The 18817-nt window shown below is 35.0% G+C and overlaps 3 protein-coding genes across 6 annotated transcripts; all 3 read right to left on the bottom strand.

Moving 5' to 3' along the window:
- Window positions 1–401: 401 nt before the first annotated feature.
- On the bottom strand, window positions 402–1261 carry LOC130730771 (pterocarpan synthase 1-like). Its single transcript, XM_057582871.1, has one exon. The coding sequence runs from the start codon at window positions 1172–1174 to the stop codon at window positions 518–520; it is 657 nt and encodes a 218-aa protein (XP_057438854.1). The 5' UTR covers window positions 1175–1261; the 3' UTR covers window positions 402–517.
- Window positions 1262–7064: 5803 nt separating this feature from the next.
- On the bottom strand, window positions 7065–10319 carry LOC130730770 (uncharacterized). 4 transcript variants are annotated; one of them, XM_057582868.1, is made up of 6 exons: window positions 10108–10319; window positions 9884–10021; window positions 8277–8346; window positions 8007–8108; window positions 7616–7906; window positions 7065–7281 (listed from the first exon to the last, which is right to left on the bottom strand). In XM_057582868.1, the coding sequence occupies exons 3-6, from the start codon at window positions 8283–8285 to the stop codon at window positions 7267–7269; spliced, it is 417 nt and encodes a 138-aa protein (XP_057438851.1). In that variant the 5' UTR covers window positions 8286–8346; window positions 9884–10021; window positions 10108–10319; the 3' UTR covers window positions 7065–7266. The 4 variants fall into 4 exon arrangements, with proteins under 4 accessions (XP_057438851.1, XP_057438850.1, XP_057438852.1 ...); XM_057582867.1 differs by having other exon boundaries at window positions 9884–9989; XM_057582869.1 differs by having other exon boundaries at window positions 8229–8346; window positions 9884–9989; window positions 10108–10309.
- A 7320-nt stretch (window positions 10320–17639) lies between these two features.
- Window positions 17640–18473, bottom strand: LOC130732689 (pterocarpan synthase 1-like). Its single transcript, XM_057584686.1, has one exon. It carries the CDS (start codon window positions 18437–18439, stop codon window positions 17813–17815), a length of 627 nt encoding a protein of 208 aa, XP_057440669.1. The 5' UTR covers window positions 18440–18473; the 3' UTR covers window positions 17640–17812.
- Between the last annotated feature and the right edge of the window lie 344 nt (window positions 18474–18817).

The following is an 18817-nucleotide window of genomic DNA, read 5'->3' as shown; positions in this document are numbered from 1 at the left end:
ATAGGATATATAATAAATTAAAGTTTTTTAAAATTTCATCTATTGACTTTTCAATCAATTAGTATTTTTTTTTCTTTTGAAAGTAAATTCATCACTAGTTTCAAAAAAAAAAATTCATCACTGTAAACTTTCAAAAAAAATTCATCACTACAAAAAAAAAACAACCTGTGACGAGGTGATAAGTACTGTTGCCAGAAGTGAATACCCGTGGTGGGTGTTGTTTTATGTGTTGATTTGAATTTCAACTTTATCCAAACTCATTTATGAGAGATGTTCTCATAATCTATTCATTAAGTTAAATTAATTTCAGTTTATTTTAGAAAAATAAATACAGAATTATTCTCCACTTGCAGCCTATAAAACTTGTGCACCTTTTTACATCTCATTTTAGAGAAGAAAAAAAAAGCAAACTTGATGCAGGGTTTTATAAACTTCAACGTCAACATACAACTATATAAATTCAGAATTTAAACTGCCAAGTGGAAATAGCCTTTTAAGGGCATACAAACTAACTATCTTAATTTTTGCTAAGTATCGGGTCTGCCATGAATTGGGTTCCGTCGCTAAAAACCTCCTGGGATGAAGAGGTGGAAGAATAGTGGAACACGTAGACGTTGTATTCGACAACAGCATCACCTTTGTAGTAATCGACCTGGTGAGTCTTTGGTTGAACAAAACCACGAGCAAATCTGAAAGCCCCAGTCCCACCAGTGATTGGCATCTCCCTCACGGGAGATGATATGGTATTGCGCCCCATGACAGTGATGGTGCTCCCATTAAATTTCCCTTCCATGAACGTAAATGTCATCCCCATAATTAACTCCAAGTACAGCTCAGCCTCTTGGGCCACTGTTATGTAAAACCCTTGGGCTTTTCCAATAAGTTTGGAATCAAGTTCGGGTCCCAACGTCAGTGGGTCCTCAAGCACCACAATGGATCCGAAGGGCAATGGAGACTTGGAGCTGCCCTTGAGGGGTGACTCGACAGATATGACCATGGTGGGCTTTGGGCCCGTAACGATGTCATGGAAAAAGAAGCGTATGTGTGTGAGCTTCTCCTCTTTGAAACCTAAGTGTGTTGGGGAGAGATTTTCATAGTAACTAGCACTCACCATGGAGAAGAATAGGAGAAAATTAATGAGGAAAGTGGAACAGAGGGCTTTGGAGTTTGTCATAGTGATGGTCGATGAAGAGGGCCAAGCAAGTAAGAAAATAGCTAATGGCTTATAGCAACTAACCAACCTAGTACTTATGCTATCCGAGGAATAGAGGATCTATTTATACTCTGTTGGATTGAGAAAAGTCTTTGGAGTGACATATATGACAAGCATGGCTGAAAATAAATATGTTGCGTGATCAGTGTGCAGGCGCTGGTCAAATTGACTGAAGTTATTAATTCATTGTCTTATGTCATTCATATGATAAAATAAATAATAAGGATAAAAAAATGAATAAAATAAGTGAGTTATGAACCCATAGATATATATTGCATATGCAAATAAAAACAAACAAAAACAAGTTGATCAGAAATATAGAAATTGACAGAATAAAAAAATTGAACTTCTAGTGAAAGTAAAAATTTTAATGCACGAGTCATTTATTATTTTGTAAGGGTAATTAACACTCAATATTCTAATTTTTTATAGGCAAATTGAATTAACATAGCACAAGAGTTGCTAACCCATGGTACATCAAACATGACCAACAAATAATGCCACAAAGATATTAAACTATGGGCAGGGCACATCGTGGTCCTAAAACTACAATAGACATAACTCTTAACATATCAGAAACCATTCCCAGCTACAATTATTCCTTAACATAATTATTCCTCAAATATTTTGATCTCAATTGCAATTTCACACATGGTGAAATTTTGGGCTAACAATATATTTTTTATTATAAATATTCAAAGGGTTCAACTTATTTAATAATTATGAAGAGAGAGAGAGTTTCAATTCGAGGACAACCTTGAGAGTGTTTACACTTGAGACAGAATGTGAAACCAATTTTATATAGAGAAGTTCCTTCAATTTTTATGTTAAAGTGAATGCAAATGTCTATTTGCACTACGTGTAGCAATGTGTGGACAACCCGTTCCACTTTGCCTCACACTCAACTGGCCTAAAAGTGGGGTCAAGCACGAGTTAGCCGGCTTGAGAATGTGTGTTGGGAAAATTAACTTGCCCACCCGGTGACGGGTTGGTGGGTAAGCGAGAAAGTAACAAAACATTAAAAAATGACGTAAAAACCTTCAACAAATTAACATAATTTGAAGGCTTTGTGGTTCGACGTGTGAGTGAGTTCACCAAACCCCACTCAAAACACTTAAAAACATTAAAACATATATTTTTGGCTTAAATATATTTTTGTTCCTTAAAATATACCCCTTTCCAATTTTAGCCCTTTTAAAAAAAATTCCATTTTTCATCCTCAATATATCAAACATTATGTTTTTAATCCTTTACGTCAATTTTTTATTCAATACTAAGAAAAGCAGTTCCAAGAACCCCTTACATCTATGAGAGTTTGTGTCATATCTGCCTTCTTAAACCACTCAAATCTTGCTGTAGTAGAATCATCATTGTCTTCATCATATGCATCACTAAGAAGTTCTTCAGTTTGATAGTTATCATCAATCTCATGCACTATAGACACTGCTTCACCACCACTATCAACATGTACCTTGCTCTTCTTGGTTGTTGATTTAAACTTTTTGGGCCTTATAGGTTCTGTTTCTGGTGATATTTTCATTGTAATCTTCGTTTTCGATGAAAAACTTGACATCAAGGATTAAAAACAGAACATTTAATATGTTGAGGGTAAAAAACTGAAAAATATTTTAAAAGGATTAAAAACAAGAAGGTATATCATAAGGACCAAAAACATATTAAAGCTTATATTTTTTCCAAAAAAAAAAATGAAGTTGGTTTGAGTGTTGACTCACTTGGCAACAAATTGACCCGTGCAAATAAACGTGTTGGCGGATTCACGAGTCATAATCTTTTACCTCACCCAACCCAACTTTGCCAGGTCGACCTGTGGGTTTGAGCCATATTGTCGCCCTAGTTGGGACTTGAATGCTAACAAACATTCAAATATAACCACAGGTTAAATTCTACCATAGTCAGAGGTCATTCAAGGATAATTCCGAAGGATTCCACCAAGACCGTGTATGGCCTGAGACAATTGAGGCAATGGCCTGAGACCCCTCAATTGTTTTAGGCCCCTAAAAATAAATTATCACACACACAAATATATATATATATATATATATATATATATGGGGAATGCTAATGCACACCCACTCTTTTTTTAGAAGGTGTGCATTAGCAACACACACCTTTTTCTTTTGACAAAAAACCCAGCTTTCACTTTTTAAGTTAAGTTACTTTATAAGGGCACCAAAGTAATTTTACAATCTACCCTTTCTCTCCAATCCAAACTTTGCAGAATTCTCTCTCTCCCACTCAACATTTTCCGATGATCTGCACTCTTCCTTCCATTGCAGCACCATCTCTGTCAACCTTCTCCCTTAATTTGAGGAATTTGGATATTGGGTATTTACACATTTGGAAAATTTGGGTATTTACTACTAAAACTACTAATAATTTGAATAATTTGAGTTTTGATTCTTTACTACTAAAACTGGTCCTGGAAGTTGTGGAATCCCTTCTTGTAGTTTTCTGATATAAAGCCAAAAGCTAGCGCGTTATCAAATCTTAAACATTTGGCTCTAGTCCTGGCATTATTAAGAAAATATCATGGTTGATTGTTTTATATGAACACAACATTTTCCAAGTACCTTTCCTAAAATTAAAAAATGATGCCTTTATTTGGCTCTGTTGCAGATACCAATCCAAGTTCAGTGGTGTTGTATTATGCATAAACTAGGTACACCTTTTGATTCTATTAAAAATTCAAATATAGAATCACAATCTTCAGTATAGTGACGAAGCTTCCTGCTTTGCTGCTCTCTGAAATTAGTGAGTGCGAGAGGGATTGCGAAATTACAATGAGTAAGAGAGTGGTGATTGGTGAAGCTTCCTGTAGTTTTAGTAGTAAATACCCAATAACTAATACCCAAATTTTCCAAACGGATAAATACCCAATATCCAAAATTACTCAAATCAGGGGAGAAGGATTGGCAGAGATGAAGACGTGAGGAGGTTATGGTGCTGCAATGGAAGGTTGAGTGGGCGAGAGAGAGTTCTGCAAAGTTTGGATTGGAGAGAGAGGGTAGATTGCAAAATTACTTTGGTGCCCTTATAAAGTAACTTAACTTAAAAAGTGAAAGCTGGGTTTTTTGTCAAAAGAAAAAGGTGTGTGTTGCTAATGCACACCTTCTAAAAAAAGAGTGGGTGTGCATTAGCATTCCCCTATATATATATATATATATATATATATATATATATATATATGAGAAAGAAAATTTGTGTTTACTTATAACCGTTAGTTTTTCTTATGACTTATATATTTATATATTGTACAAGTTTGTTCTTCATTTATTAATTGTTTTTTCTCTAAACAAAATTCATTATTTTTACCTTGAAGTGAATTATCAAACGAAATACTTAATATCAAAGTGTTGTAAAATTTCCCATTGTTTTATTCCTGACATTCAATGTTCTATTGTTCAATATTTTTAAAAAAGCATTAAACTAAAAGATTAATATAAAAAATTAATAATTTATGTAATATATTAAGTTTTTTTAAGATTCTAATTAAAAAAAAATTGCGCAAACATTTTTGCTTGAAGGCCCAAAATATCTTACACGACTCTCTGGATTTCACAATGGTCCTCAAAGACCCCCGTGAACCGTACGTGGGTCGTTTGACTCCCAATAGAAAAAATAATGGGTGAAAGACCAGGTGTAATATATACATGAGAACCGTATCTGATGGGTCATGCTTTGATGAAGAGTTGAATAATAATATTGACCGTAAGACATAAATAATGAATAATATTTAATTTATTTAAACCTCAACAATAAAAAACAATGTTTTATCATAGACATTAGACATCGACATTAGTTAGTTTACTTAATATGTTGAGAAGGCTCTTTCATGCATGTTGGGCATTCTAAACAATATTCATTCATATATAGTTGAATTCATGATCAATGAGACCCTTTCTTTAACACCATCGTCCTCTAAATATCCCATGTTTCATCTACTCCACACTCAACTACTTCTCTGCCAAATTTTTCATTTCACATGTTATAGTATTGTATATAATTATAAAAAAAATTAGATTCTATAAATCGTTACTAATTTATGTAAAACTTGAAGGGTCAAAATAGACTTCTCCCGTATATAATATTAAAATAAATGTAAATGATGACAAACATGTAAATGAAGACTATGTTGTCCTATATATTCAAGATGATACCAAAGAAAAATGCTGCGTGTATTATCTTATATCTGGAGACTGGAACTAGTCGTCGAACTTGTTTTCACGTAGGCGGCATGCATGACTTACTATTTTAATTTAATTTATAGTAATTATATGAGTAGTATTGATCATTAATTAAGGGATCCCTCCCTCACAAATTAGTAGCTATCTCTTTTTTATGTTTAAAATTTTTTTGAAGGGGGAAAATTAGCTTAATATCATAGTTCATTACATAAATTTTATTACGATTGCAATTAATTTAAATGAATTTGATCGAATTAGAGTTTGTAAAGATTTGGGATAGCAAGTGTTTCATTAAAGTTCGTATAAATCACAATTTATCACAGAACACCATTGCACAAAATTATTTTAAAATAAAAATGATTTAAATAAAATTATTCAAAATATTTAATTAATTTGCTTTTTTTCATCTAAGAGTTTAAAGAAAGAAAAAGCAAAACAGTACAGAAAGAAAGAGAATCCTTTAGAATCAGGACCATCTAACTCCGAAGAGGGGAAATCAACCACCGTACTACCAAGAGAGGGTATCGAGTATGCTCTTCGCCCAAGCCAATTTGCCGGAGCATTACTATCTCTGCTAACCCAGGCAAGTATGATCCGGTAGTTCCTAGCTAAGATATCAAGAATCTCACTAAGAACACTAGCATGGACATGATAACGCCAATTATCTACGCTTGCGAGCACTGCACTAAGCTCAAGACAATCAACTTCACACAACACAGTCCTTCAAGCAAAGTTATAACCTTGGAAAGAAATGGGTTGCCACCCATGTCATACCACGAAAACCCCCAAGCAACTAGTGTTATCACGATGGAGGCCACCCCCACCCATACAGTCATCACCTTCCGTGAGACTCCCATCGGTATTAAGTTTCACACACCCCAGCGGCGGTGCCCGCCAACTGTTACACAGCAAGTCCCAGCTATCACCCATGTTCCTGCTTGACAGTATCGCAAGAAATAAGCATGTTCATGGCAGATTTTGTGCCACACAACCTGCACTGTCAAAGGGTTCGGGTATATGGACAAAGAGGATGTGATCAACCAACAACCCACACCTTGTCCCGTCTCTACACTACAAAAAAAAAACCATTTTGCGGCGCTTTTGGAACCATTTTGCGGTGGTTAAAACCGCCGCAGAATGTATAATGGGGCGTTTCCTCAAGCGCCGCAGTTACGAGCGTCGGGGGCCGTTCTGCGGCGCTTATATCCAAGCGTTGAAATAACTGCCGCAGTATATAGCGGCGGTTAAAAGCGCCGCAAAACCTGTAATTCATTCCGCCTCTGTTTTGCGGCGGTTTCTAACTACCGCAGAGTTCTACAGTTAGTAATGGGGCATTTTTTTTGCTACAAGGAGTTTTAAAATAGTTTTTCAATTTTTTTAAAAGTCAAATTATATATTTAATTTAATCACTAAATAAAATGAAACTTATAATCTTTATAAAATGATCTCTTTAAATAAAATGAAGCTTATAATCTTTTATAATATGATCTCTTTAAATAAAATAGAGCTTATAATCTTTATAAAATGATCTCTTTAAATAAAATGAAGCTTATAATCTTTATAAAATGATCTCTTTAAATAAAATGAAGCTTATAATATTTATAAACAGTAGCAAAGAAATCAACCAATTCCAAACACCTTGGAAATATGCCAAATGTACTAGCACTTTCATCCACCCAAATCTATTTAAAGGATTCATAAAAAGTAACTTACAAAATAGAAGTAAGTATAATATGATCAAGTACAACTTACAAAATAAATGTTTATCACATAATAAGTGTGGATAGGGGATTAATGCAAAATACTAAATATAACAAAATAGAAGTAGGATGTCCTTGGAGGGTTCAGTCATGGCAAATTGACCTGTAAAAACCAAGGAAAGAAAAAGATTACTACTAGTTCAAATAAACAATACTCAATCACTTCAACTCTTTCTTAGTACAAGTTCAATTTATAGTCTGAATCAATCTGAAGTAAACATCACATACAACAATCTTGGAAAATTTTACTTATAAATTGGACTTGTACTTAACTCTACAAAATAGAAGTAAGGTCACATTAGCATTATCACCATAAATTGATCAACTTTTCCAGTGTCCAGTCACAAAGATAAGAGTGAAAGAGAAATAGAAAACAGTGAAGAGCAAGGGAAACATTGAAACAAGATGACCACACTTGAAAACTAAAGCTTCAATACCTGGTTAGGTGGCCCTTGACCTCCAAACTGTTGCATGAAAGAATTCATTCGTTCCTCTAAAGCTTGAAATTTCGCATTGCTCTCCTGCAATTCTGATTTCATGGCATTCCATTCAGCCAATGTGATGCCAGCAAATTGCGAGCTACTAGAGCTGCTAGTAGATTCCAACACTTGAGATGGACAAACACCAAAGCCCATGCCTCTCACGTATCCTGAGCGATCTTTCCCAAAAACTTTAACATAGGCAGCCTCTTCAGAACAATTCTTTTCAAGTTCCTTCTCCAATAAATCCTACACAAAAAATTAAACACGTGCATGCCATCAAACATACAAAGCATATTTGATAGTTATAAAATTTTCAAAGGAAATAGAAACTTGTAACTATACTCACACTCTTTTGTTTTGCTTCTTCATTTACAAAAGAGCCATCACTTTTCTTGTGTGAAATGGAGTACATTTCCGCTCTACTATACGATCGACCGGTTTCAATTTCCTAAAAAAATTATCAGCACAACCACAAGTTAAAAACAGCAACAACTCTAGAATAAGGAAATAGGAGAAAATAAAAGTTCTAATCCTAACAGCAGCAGCAACATCTTCAAAACAATTTTACCCTCAATTGAACTACGCTCAAAGGCAAAGTCAATAAATCTCTTTACACCTTTCTCATACGCCATTGTATTTCGTGGCATCTCAATCCATGACTTATCCATTGCTTTAAGATATAACTTCTGGTCAAATCAAAGAAAATACAAGTCACAAATTACTATAGGTTCAGCCTTTAACTTAGAGTAATTACAATATTGATCATAAAAACACTTTAAGTATAACTTTGTATATGACATCAATACGTGGCCTATAATAATAGCTTTTCTGGAGATAGAACCATAATATTGAGCATAATATGAGACACCAGCAGCACGGCCAAGCCAAACGCAAACTAAAAACAATGAAGGTTCAGAAAATATCAATTGACACGAGCACATGTAACATTGAAAATTACCACACCAAAACCAAACAAAATACTAACAATAGGCTTCCAGGAACATGTGTGCTTGCATATATAGAATGAAATACAATAACAATGATTACTTCAAGTATGAAAAGAAAACTAAACAGAAATCATGCTCATTCTAGAATTCCGTAATGTGATGCAATACAAGTCTGCATAACTAAAGCCACTTTCAAGCCAATTGATTTTCAGTTCTTCTATTTAGATAATGAAATTTGATTAGTCCCCCCTCTAGATAGCTCAAGTGGTAAAAGAGTGGGTGAAGCATCCTTGAGAAGCAGGGTTTGAACCTGCTAGTGGAAAAATCTACTCTAATTGCCTGTCAAAATCATAACATTAAGAGGGGCAAAAAGGATAAATTAAGGAGCACAAAAACATGACAGATTAGAGAAACCATTACCAACCTAGTTATGAAAAACAGAATAATTCCAAATCTCTGAATAATTTCAATGTTGACAAGGTCAGACTACAAGCATTCAAGTATATAAGAACCCAATTTGTCTTTATTCGAATTCTCTCATTATATGATCTGCATTTGAATTCACTTAACCGAATAAAATTTGAAACAACACCTCTTTTGTTGCAAGTATGGGGTCAATTTTCCTCTCTTGCCGAGCCTCGATCCAAACTACCTCTCTTCATGTAGAGTGAAATCTTACAGAAACTTAAAGACATAGAGAGTAAACTACATAGGGTCCAGTTAAAATACACATGAAGGGAGGTCATGAAATTTAACATCACTGAATGGATTTATTGTAATCATTTCAAAAACTCATGGCACAAAATCAGACACTCAGAAAAGCTAAAAAATCTCATTCAATCCCAATGTCACAATCTCATTCAAAAACTCATGGCACAAAATCAGACACTTAGAAATAGCATGTACTAATATAGCTTTTCATTCAATCCCAATGAAGAATGAAAAGCTAAAAAATCTCATTCAATCCCAATGTCAATTTTTTGACAGGATAAAACTAAAAAATCCTATTGAAATTTGGATGCATTGCATATCAAATGACAACTTGGAAATAGGAAAAATTGCCAATCAAAGGATCAAACAGTTTCAAGTCTCAAGCTATAAAATGAAAATCAGTAAGACACCACACCAGCTTTGTCAATTTTAACAGCAAGAGATCCTCCAATTATTCAAAGAATCAACAACAGGGTTACATCACACAATAAAGTAAAACGAAATCCAAAATCAAAATCATCTTCAATTTGAACGAATGGAAGAAATCGAAGCAGAGAGGGCTCACCTTGTTTGGATCTGAAGCAGAGCGTGCACAGTGGAAGAAATCGAAGAAACCAAACCTAGGAAACCACTCGATTGTACCAAAACAAGATAAATTCGAGCCCTAATTCCTAACCAAAACAAACAGATCCAAATCACAAACCTGAAATCGTGAGAAATCGAAGAAACCAAACCATCAAATCGAAGTGGAAGAAATCTAAGAAACCAAACCCAGGACGAAGTGCTTACCTTCAAGCCATGGAGTTCGCCATCGCTGAGAGAGGTTCAAGCCATGGAGTTCGACATCGCTGAGAGAGGTTCAAGCCATGGAGTCAAGGAATCGCGATCTGAGAGAGAGGCTGAGACGCGAAGTGAGGTAGAGGAGAGTGAAACGCGATGATGAGGGGTTTAATTTTAGGTGAGGGTGAAACCTGGTTGAACCGCCCCTGAAATAACCGCCACAAATGTCATAAAACCGCCACTAATTGAAACAAAAACCCGCCGCAAATTGTATGAAAACTGCGGCGGCTTGCTTAACCGCCTGAAAAAACGCCTCAAGTTTACATTTTGCGGCGGTTTATGCGTAACCGCCGCAGAATGTCCGTCGCTAAATGCCAATTTTCTTGTAGTGCTATACCAGATTGAAATATCCCAATTTCCTAACTGAAACTGGAATACATCTCGAATATGATCATGAGCCTTCAGAATTCCTTGCCAAACTGGAGATGCACTAGCACGCTTGCTAACGCTGAGAATTGATGTCCCTTGCAAATATTTATGTGAGAGAACATACACTGAAAGCTTGTTGGAATTGATCAACAAATGCCAAACAATCTCTCATCTCCTTAATTCCCAAACCACCATGAGGTTTATCACGAATTGTTGTATCCCATTTAACCAAGTGCCAACCCACTGTCCATTGCTCTTCGCCCAAATGAAACCTCTCAGAATCTGATTTGTAATGCTCCCAGGCAACTATAAAGCTTGCATTGTGTAGGTAGGCACATCAACTATCACAGATATAACAAGGAAAATTCGACCCGCTAAATTAAGAAGGTCCGTTTTCCAAGCCGCCAACTTGTGTTGAATATGATCAATTAAATAGTTGAACTTGCCTCTGGTGACTCTCCCTCTAGCTAGGGGAAACCCCAAGAATCTCCAAAGATCACTGACAAATGGTATAGGAGCGCGCAATGCTAGTAATTTCCTGACGACCTGCCGGCTTACCTCCTTGGACGTTTTAGCGTTGGATTTTCCCATGTAGATCTTTAAATCCGAATTATCACAAAAGTTATGAAGCACATCTGCGACTACATGAACCTGAGAGGTAGAAGCAAGGCATAAAAGTAACATGTAACACCCTCTAATCCCCTTGTTTATTTTAAACTTACATCAGAGTGATTATACGCATATTCAAAGAGAGCATTACAAAAATATTCCAAGACTACATATCTCCTCAATAACATATGTCACGTTCTCAAACTTTAGATCAAAATATTTCATAAAATAATCATACTTCATCTTTTATGCATTGCACAACGGAAATAAATAGAATCATCAAAAAATCATCTTCCAGACATACTTCAATAAAAAAAATTCAGTAAAGAAGTATAGGCATTATGGCCATCCAAAAACGTCAACTCCATGTAACTCAAGTTTACAAAAGAAAGAACCAAAAAGAGTTGTCAATTACTCTCATCAAAATAATTTATTAAACCACGTCCCCCAATGTTACATACAGAGCAATTGACCCTCATACTACTAGATAACTATCTAAATAACAGTATATAGCTCTCTGTGTACTTCTCATGAGATGCTCCACTAGCACCTGTACCTGTACGATGTCGCATAGAACATCATTCCAACAGAAGGGTGAGAACTTCATCATATAATTAAGCATAATAACAGGTAATGAAAGAACAATACAGACGTTTACATTATAAAAACTTTCTCTTCACAATAATACTTTCCTTACTCATTATTTCCAAAGGCAGTTCTACTTAGCAACTTTGTTCCACAATAAAATATCTTTAACAAAGTAAACGTCATCCAAACTTTTACTAACAACATCATTCACAGATATTCACCAACAACAACTATCACAGTTCTTATATTTCTTCCATCACATAGGACCACTAAAAAACGTGAGACTCAATGTGTGACTCTAATGCACATGCATGCGGTACCAATTGTTAACCTTAGCGGTATCACCGCGTTCACACAGAACAGTTAACCACCAAATAAAGTCTATCAGACTTCCAGAACTACCCCGGTTTAGGGACATTTTCTAGCTCCGCAGTAACTAGCAGACATACCTCTGTCACCGGGTTCTGGAACACTCTCTAGCACCGCAGTAACTAGCAGACATGTCTATTGACTGTATGAAGTGTATTTGTGCAAACATCTCAACTCTATACATGCATTATATAGCATATTTCTTCATCACTTTCCATAATGAAAATCTCATCATATTTGCTCAAACAACACTTCAACCTGTTATCAAATAATCACATTTGCAAAACAGCAATACAACAATTCTCACTTCATCAACAACCAATTCCAATAATTCATCTTATTGAATTCAAAATATTCATTTTCACCAATTCAAATAAATCACCATAATCCATATATCCAAAATTCAAAAGAGTACCCAAATTAAATAACAGATACGTAATAATTTTCTGAAAAACAAGTACAGTAATCCGTTTTCTGAAAAACAGCAGGCACATCGGTCACTAAAAACAATATCCAGGACTCATTACTAAACTAAAAATTACGTTCTTTACACGCATAGAAAGCTGATTAAAAACCCTACAATTTCTTAGTTTACCAAATTTTCATTTGAACGCTAGAACTGGGTGATATCAGACCACGAAGTTCGCTGTCCAGCACAGAATCTGACAGAAACAGCAGGTACATCGGTCACTAAAAACGATCTCTAGAACTCATTACTAAACCAAAAATTACGTTCTTTACACGCGTGGAAAGCTGATTAAAAACCCTACAATTTCTTAGTTTACCAAATTTTTATTTGTACGCTAGAACTGGGTGATATCGGACCAAGAAGATCCCTGTCCAGCACAGAAAACTGACAGAAACACTTCTACCTCAAAATTAAATTTCGAAAATTCCGAATTCAGGGTTCCTAGGCATGGCTCTACATCAACCTATCATCATACTACAATTATAGGATAAAGCTCACACCCTTACCGTGATTGATGATGAACCCTAGTTCTCTTCCTTTCCTCTTCCTTCTTCTTTCACGCGTCCTCTTCTTTCTTTTTCTTCTTCTTTCACGCGTCCTCTTCTTTCTTTTCTTTAGCTGCTTCCCCATCCTTATTAAACCATCTAAACCTAATTCCTCAAGGGCTAAACTAAAAATCCTAAAATCTCTCCTAGTCCTTGTCTCTATTTTTAATCCTAACTTTCACCCCCTAACTCTCTTCCATTTCATAAAACACACCCAGCATCTTAAAAAAAATATTTTATTTCATTAAAGTATTATTATATCACCTATTAAACCACCATACAATATAATCTTAATTAAAATAAAATACCAACATTATTTTAATTAAAAACGGGGTGTTACATAACACATATCAGCAAAGAAAAGATCGGATATTGGTGGACCGCCGCGGGCCACCCTAATGGGTTTCCTCACCCCAGACTCATCCAACTCATGGACTTTGGCTGAGAGCCTCTCCACGACTAGGACAAACAAATAGGGAGACAACGAATCCCTACGGATACCCATCCCGAGATTGAATGATGGAAGCCAGGATCCATTCCCCAGGATAGAGAGATTGGATCACTCACGCACTGCATAATTAACTCAATTAATTTTTCAGGGAACCAAAACAGATGTAAAGTTTCCTTCAGAAAGCTCCAAGAAACGCTATCATTAGCCTTTTCCAAATCAATTTTAAAGGTCAGGCTACCCTTGTTAGCTGAGGAAGAGCCCATATGGTGAACCAATCTCTTGAGCCAAAAATGCATTATCCATCGTCCCCCGCTCGGGAAGAAATTTGTTTTGCATTGGAGCTATTAAGGTGTTCAAGTAAGGTCTTACCCTAATAACCAACACTTTTGTGATCAATTTGTAAGCAACATTGCAAAGACTAATTGGACAAAAGTCTTTAACAACTGAAAGGCACTCCACTTTAGGGATTAAAACGATCAGGGTCTCTAACAAGTTGGGATCTACTGATCCTGATTCAAGGGCTTGTTTCACTAACCTCCACACATCATCACCCACAATATCCCAATATTTTTTAAAAAAAAGAAAGGTTGGAAGCCATCCGGACCAGGGGCACTGAAGGATCTCATTGTCATCAAAGTCACACACACCTTCTCTTTAGACACCGGGAGATCAAGTATCAATTTATCCCCATCTAAAAGTATTGGGAAAGAATCATGAGGAAATGCCAGCAGACCCGCACTCCCATCTTCAGCAAAAAGCGTCTGGAAATAGGTCTGGATTTCATGGGTCAATCCATCCTTGTCCGTACACCATGACTCATCAGTCAACTCAAGCCGGTATATCCTATTGTGTCGTCGTCTAATTACAACATGAGTGTGGAAGTAGGTCGTGTTCCTATCACCAAACCGAACTATGTTTTCCTAGACTTTTGATACCAAAGAAGCTCTTCTTGCTTACACCTACACAATATATTATAATCTCAATCGTTCTTATTTTAATAAAATGATGTCCTCGTACTTAAGTATTTAAATAGATTTCAAATAAAGTATTTAAATAGATTTCAAATAAAGTATTTAAATTAAAGTGTGAATACCCACTTTTATCCCTCTCATTCGGTCCTTTCCTTCCCACCTCCAACAATGGACCCAACTGCGTTCATTCTCACACCACCGCCAACCAAGCTTTGAGAAAACATCACCTCCGCATTGGGAATCATGGGGTCGCCGTCCCCTTCTGTTTAATTTGGGGAAATAGTGTTAGGTCAAGTTAGCCTTTACCCTATCTCTCTTGTTTTGGAAATAAAATTTCTGATGGCTAGCACACATTGTGGGCTCACTCTTTTTCTGCTTGATGATCTTCTAAGTTGAACTAAAAAAAATAACAATAGTTTTCTGCTTAGACCAAGATATACAGGTACCATTTGGTGAAAGAACATAACAATACAGAACGTGATAGAACAGGAGAATAATGTTCTGTGTGTTGTGTTTGGTAACTCCAAGCCATTAGAACATAACCATAATTTTAATTATATATATAATTCTGCGTGTTTAATATTTGATTGAGGATAAAAAATTGAACTCAATTGAAGAGTCCGTTTATTATTGCTTATTTCATGCAGTAATCACTTATTTTTTAAAAATAATAACTTATATATTATTTAAGTTGTTTGAGTATGCTTTTAAAAAAATCAGAAGTCTAAATATTTCTTTAAGTTATTTAGAGTGGGTTTGTTATAGATTATTAAATAATGATTTTTAACTCTATAAAAAAAGATCAACTTTTAGAGATTTTGAGAAAAGCCTAGGTTGATTTGTGTTTGACTACTCTAATTAAAATATATTTTTTATCGCCCCTCATATATCACAATAGATTTTCATGATAAGCTAAAATACTTTTTCAAATAATATATTTACAGTTTTTTAAAAAAAGCTGAAACAAACATAAAATGATTTTTTATTAAAAAAGTGATTTCGATTTTTTATTAAAAAGGTGATTTTTTCTAAAATAAGTTGAAGCAAACGTACGTACTCTAATTGACAAGTTTTTCATTGCTTAAAAAAGTGTTTTTACTTTTGGAAAAAATATTTGATTTTATTTTGAGTGATTTTTTTGAAAAGCAGAAATTCATTAATCTTTGTGTACAAATATAATAAGTGTTTTTCACTTTAAGAAATGATTTTAAATTGTTTATATACAAAAGGTTTCAAATCTAAATTAAGGGTATTTTTTCACCGTGTAAAAGTGAGTATTCTGTTTCGTTCTCGTCTGTTCCAACATTTTTCAGGGAACCAAAGTGTCCCGTTCTTAGATCTTATGTCCTGTTCTGTTCCATCTTTAAAACGTGACAAACACAGAATGAAGCCCATATGTCACGTTTCACTCCTTCTCCACTTATTTACCAAACGCTACCATAAGCTTCCCTCCGTAATATTTCTATCTTTTATCTTAAAAAATTATTAGCATGATATGATAATGAACATAGTAGCATGAATTTCAAAAATAAAATGAACAACATCTTAAATAATGCAATAATGATATGATAATGAAGTAGCTCAAACTCGCAAAAGCTAGTTCAATAGAAGAAATTTGCTATGTGGTGTTCTGATTCAAGAGCTTGATTATGCCATTCCTGCTCTGTTTGCTATTAGCTGTTTCTATTTCTTTTCTGTTTTGTGAGCAGATTAGTCTCTTTGTTGTTGTTGTGGTACTGTGTTGGGTAAGGTTGCATCTGCTCCTGGCCTCATTTTAGCTTGCGACTTCTCAGTGCTAGTGAATGCAGGAAGCATTTTGGGAGATGCTTTTTCTACTATATGTTTTGGATTTTTCTGTTTTATTGTTGCTGTCCACTTTTTTTTTCTTTTGCTGTTTATGTTCTAGTGGGACCCTCTTTGTGTACTGGGTGGTTTTACCATCCCTATAATTAATAAATCTTTCTATTTTACTCTAAACAAACGTTAATAATCTATCTATGAAAAATGATTGACTGACAATTGCTTTAGTAATTCAACGATGGTGAAGAAAATGATGGAGTAACATTTCTATCTTTTATCTTAAAAAAGTATTGGCTACTCATCATTTGATAGCATGAATTTCAAAAATAAAATGAACAACATCTTAAATAATGCAATAACATAATAAAGTAGCATTTCTATCTATGAAAAATCATTGACTACGCTTTTTAGGCAGCATGAATCTTAAAAATAAAAGCAAAAGCAACAAAATTCCCAAAAATAACTTCTCTAAGAAAATGCCACAAATGACTTTAAACCTTTCAAAATCAAGCTTTCTCAAGACGTATCAGAACTCGTAGTTTTGATGACTCTTCATAGAAAATACGTAGGTTGAGATTTAATTCTCATCAGACACCCCAAATAAAAAGATTCTTTAAGGTTGGTTCCCTCTATGAATCAAGCTATTTTAAACTTTCAAAATCCGAAAAATAAAATAAAATAAAATAAGAATTACGTGGCTCTAGTTCCCCATAACCCCATTGCACTAAAGGAATACTCATGCATGAGCTTCAAAAGTTTGTCCGACCTTATCTGCATATAATGTTTTTCTTCTTAGAGTGAAACAAATGTCTAAAACATTTTCGCTGTATTAATTAGAGGTGCTAAGACCGTCATTATGCGTAATGACTTCCAAACTCGATCTAGTACGTACTTATAAATGGAACTAAGAACATCTCCAATGCAAGGTTCTTAGTTCTTATTTTTGAGTTAAGTTAGAAATAAGAACTTTGTCATTGGAGGTGCTGACATGGAGCTCTTAGTTCTTAAAAATAAGAACTCAGTTCTTATATATATAAGAAGCTTTACTTTTTGAGTTCTTAACTTAAAATATTAATTATTTCTCTCTCATCCAAATTACTTTATTACTTTATGAGTTTTGTTTTTTACTTTATGAAAATAAAAAGTATAAATAATGTGGTTGGTGAGACCAAATGAATAGTGGTAAAAACTAAGAACTCATGGTTGAAGCAAAATTGCTTGAGAATTGCTTAAGCACATGTGGCAATACGGGCCCACAATAGTGTTAAAAACTAAGAAATAAGAACTAGCATTGGAGATTCTCCAACATATAGAATAAGAAAATGCTACTCCTTTTTCACTCATTAAACATTCACATCAACAAAGGTGTGCCACCTCAAAAAATGAAAAATACACATCTCCCAATATGATTATTGAGCGTGACACATTATTTAGCTAACTTAAATCGCAACAAAGGTGATATGATATGACCACATAGACATGCTTAAATTTCATGAGACAAAGAGGGGGATGAATAATGGAACACATAGACATTGTACTCGACAACAACATTACCTTTGTAGTAATCTACCCGGTGAGTCTTTGGTTGAACAAATCCACGTGCGAACCTGAAAGCCCCTGTCCCACCAATAATTGGCATCTCTTTTATGGGAGAAGATATAGCATTACGCCCCATTATAGTGATCGTGCTCCCATTGAATTCACCTTCCATAAATGTAAATGTCATTCCCATTATTAACTCCAAGTACAACTCAGCTTCCTGAGACACTGTCATGTAAAACCCTTGGGCCTTTCCAATAAGGTTGGAATCGAGTTCGGGACCCAACGTCAATGGGTCCTCCATCACCGCAATAGATCCGAAGGGCAGTGGAGACTTGGACTTATCCTTGATGGGTGACTCGACGGATATGACCATGGAGGGCTTCGGGCCTGTTACAATGTCATGGAAGAAGAAGCGAAGGTGGGTGAGCTTCTCCTCTTTGAAACCTAGCTGTGTTGGGGAGATCTTTTCATAATAACTAGCATTCACCATGGAGGAGAATAAGAGAAAAGTATTAATGGTTAGGGAAACGAGGAGAGTGGAAGAAATGGATTTGGAGGAATTGCTCATTGTGATGTTTGATCAAGCAAGTACCAGAATAGTTAATAGCGTAGTGAGTAGTGATGCTATCCTATATATCAGGAAAAGAGGATCTATTTATACAATTGTTGGAGCTATGAAAAGTCTTTGAACTGACCTCATAGCATCACCTTAATGCTAAGTACTGCTGCAAAGGATAAAGGTTGATCATTCAAAATTAAATTGATTGAAGTAATAATCTTTTAATGTGTACTAAATTGCTCTTGTAATATTAATTGTGTGCAATAAGGTAAGAAATTCTCAAGAGTAATACTAGAAATCTGTTACAACGTATCCAGGACTGTTTGGAGAAATTAATTAGCTCACTCACCTGAACCCCACTTCTACATCCATGAGTTCGGGTGTGTT

Source organism: Lotus japonicus, chromosome 1 (genome assembly GCF_012489685.1).
Source record: "Lotus japonicus ecotype B-129 chromosome 1, LjGifu_v1.2".
NCBI lineage: Eukaryota > Viridiplantae > Streptophyta > Magnoliopsida > Fabales > Fabaceae > Lotus > Lotus japonicus.
This window is presented reverse-complemented; position numbering and strand designations above follow the sequence as displayed.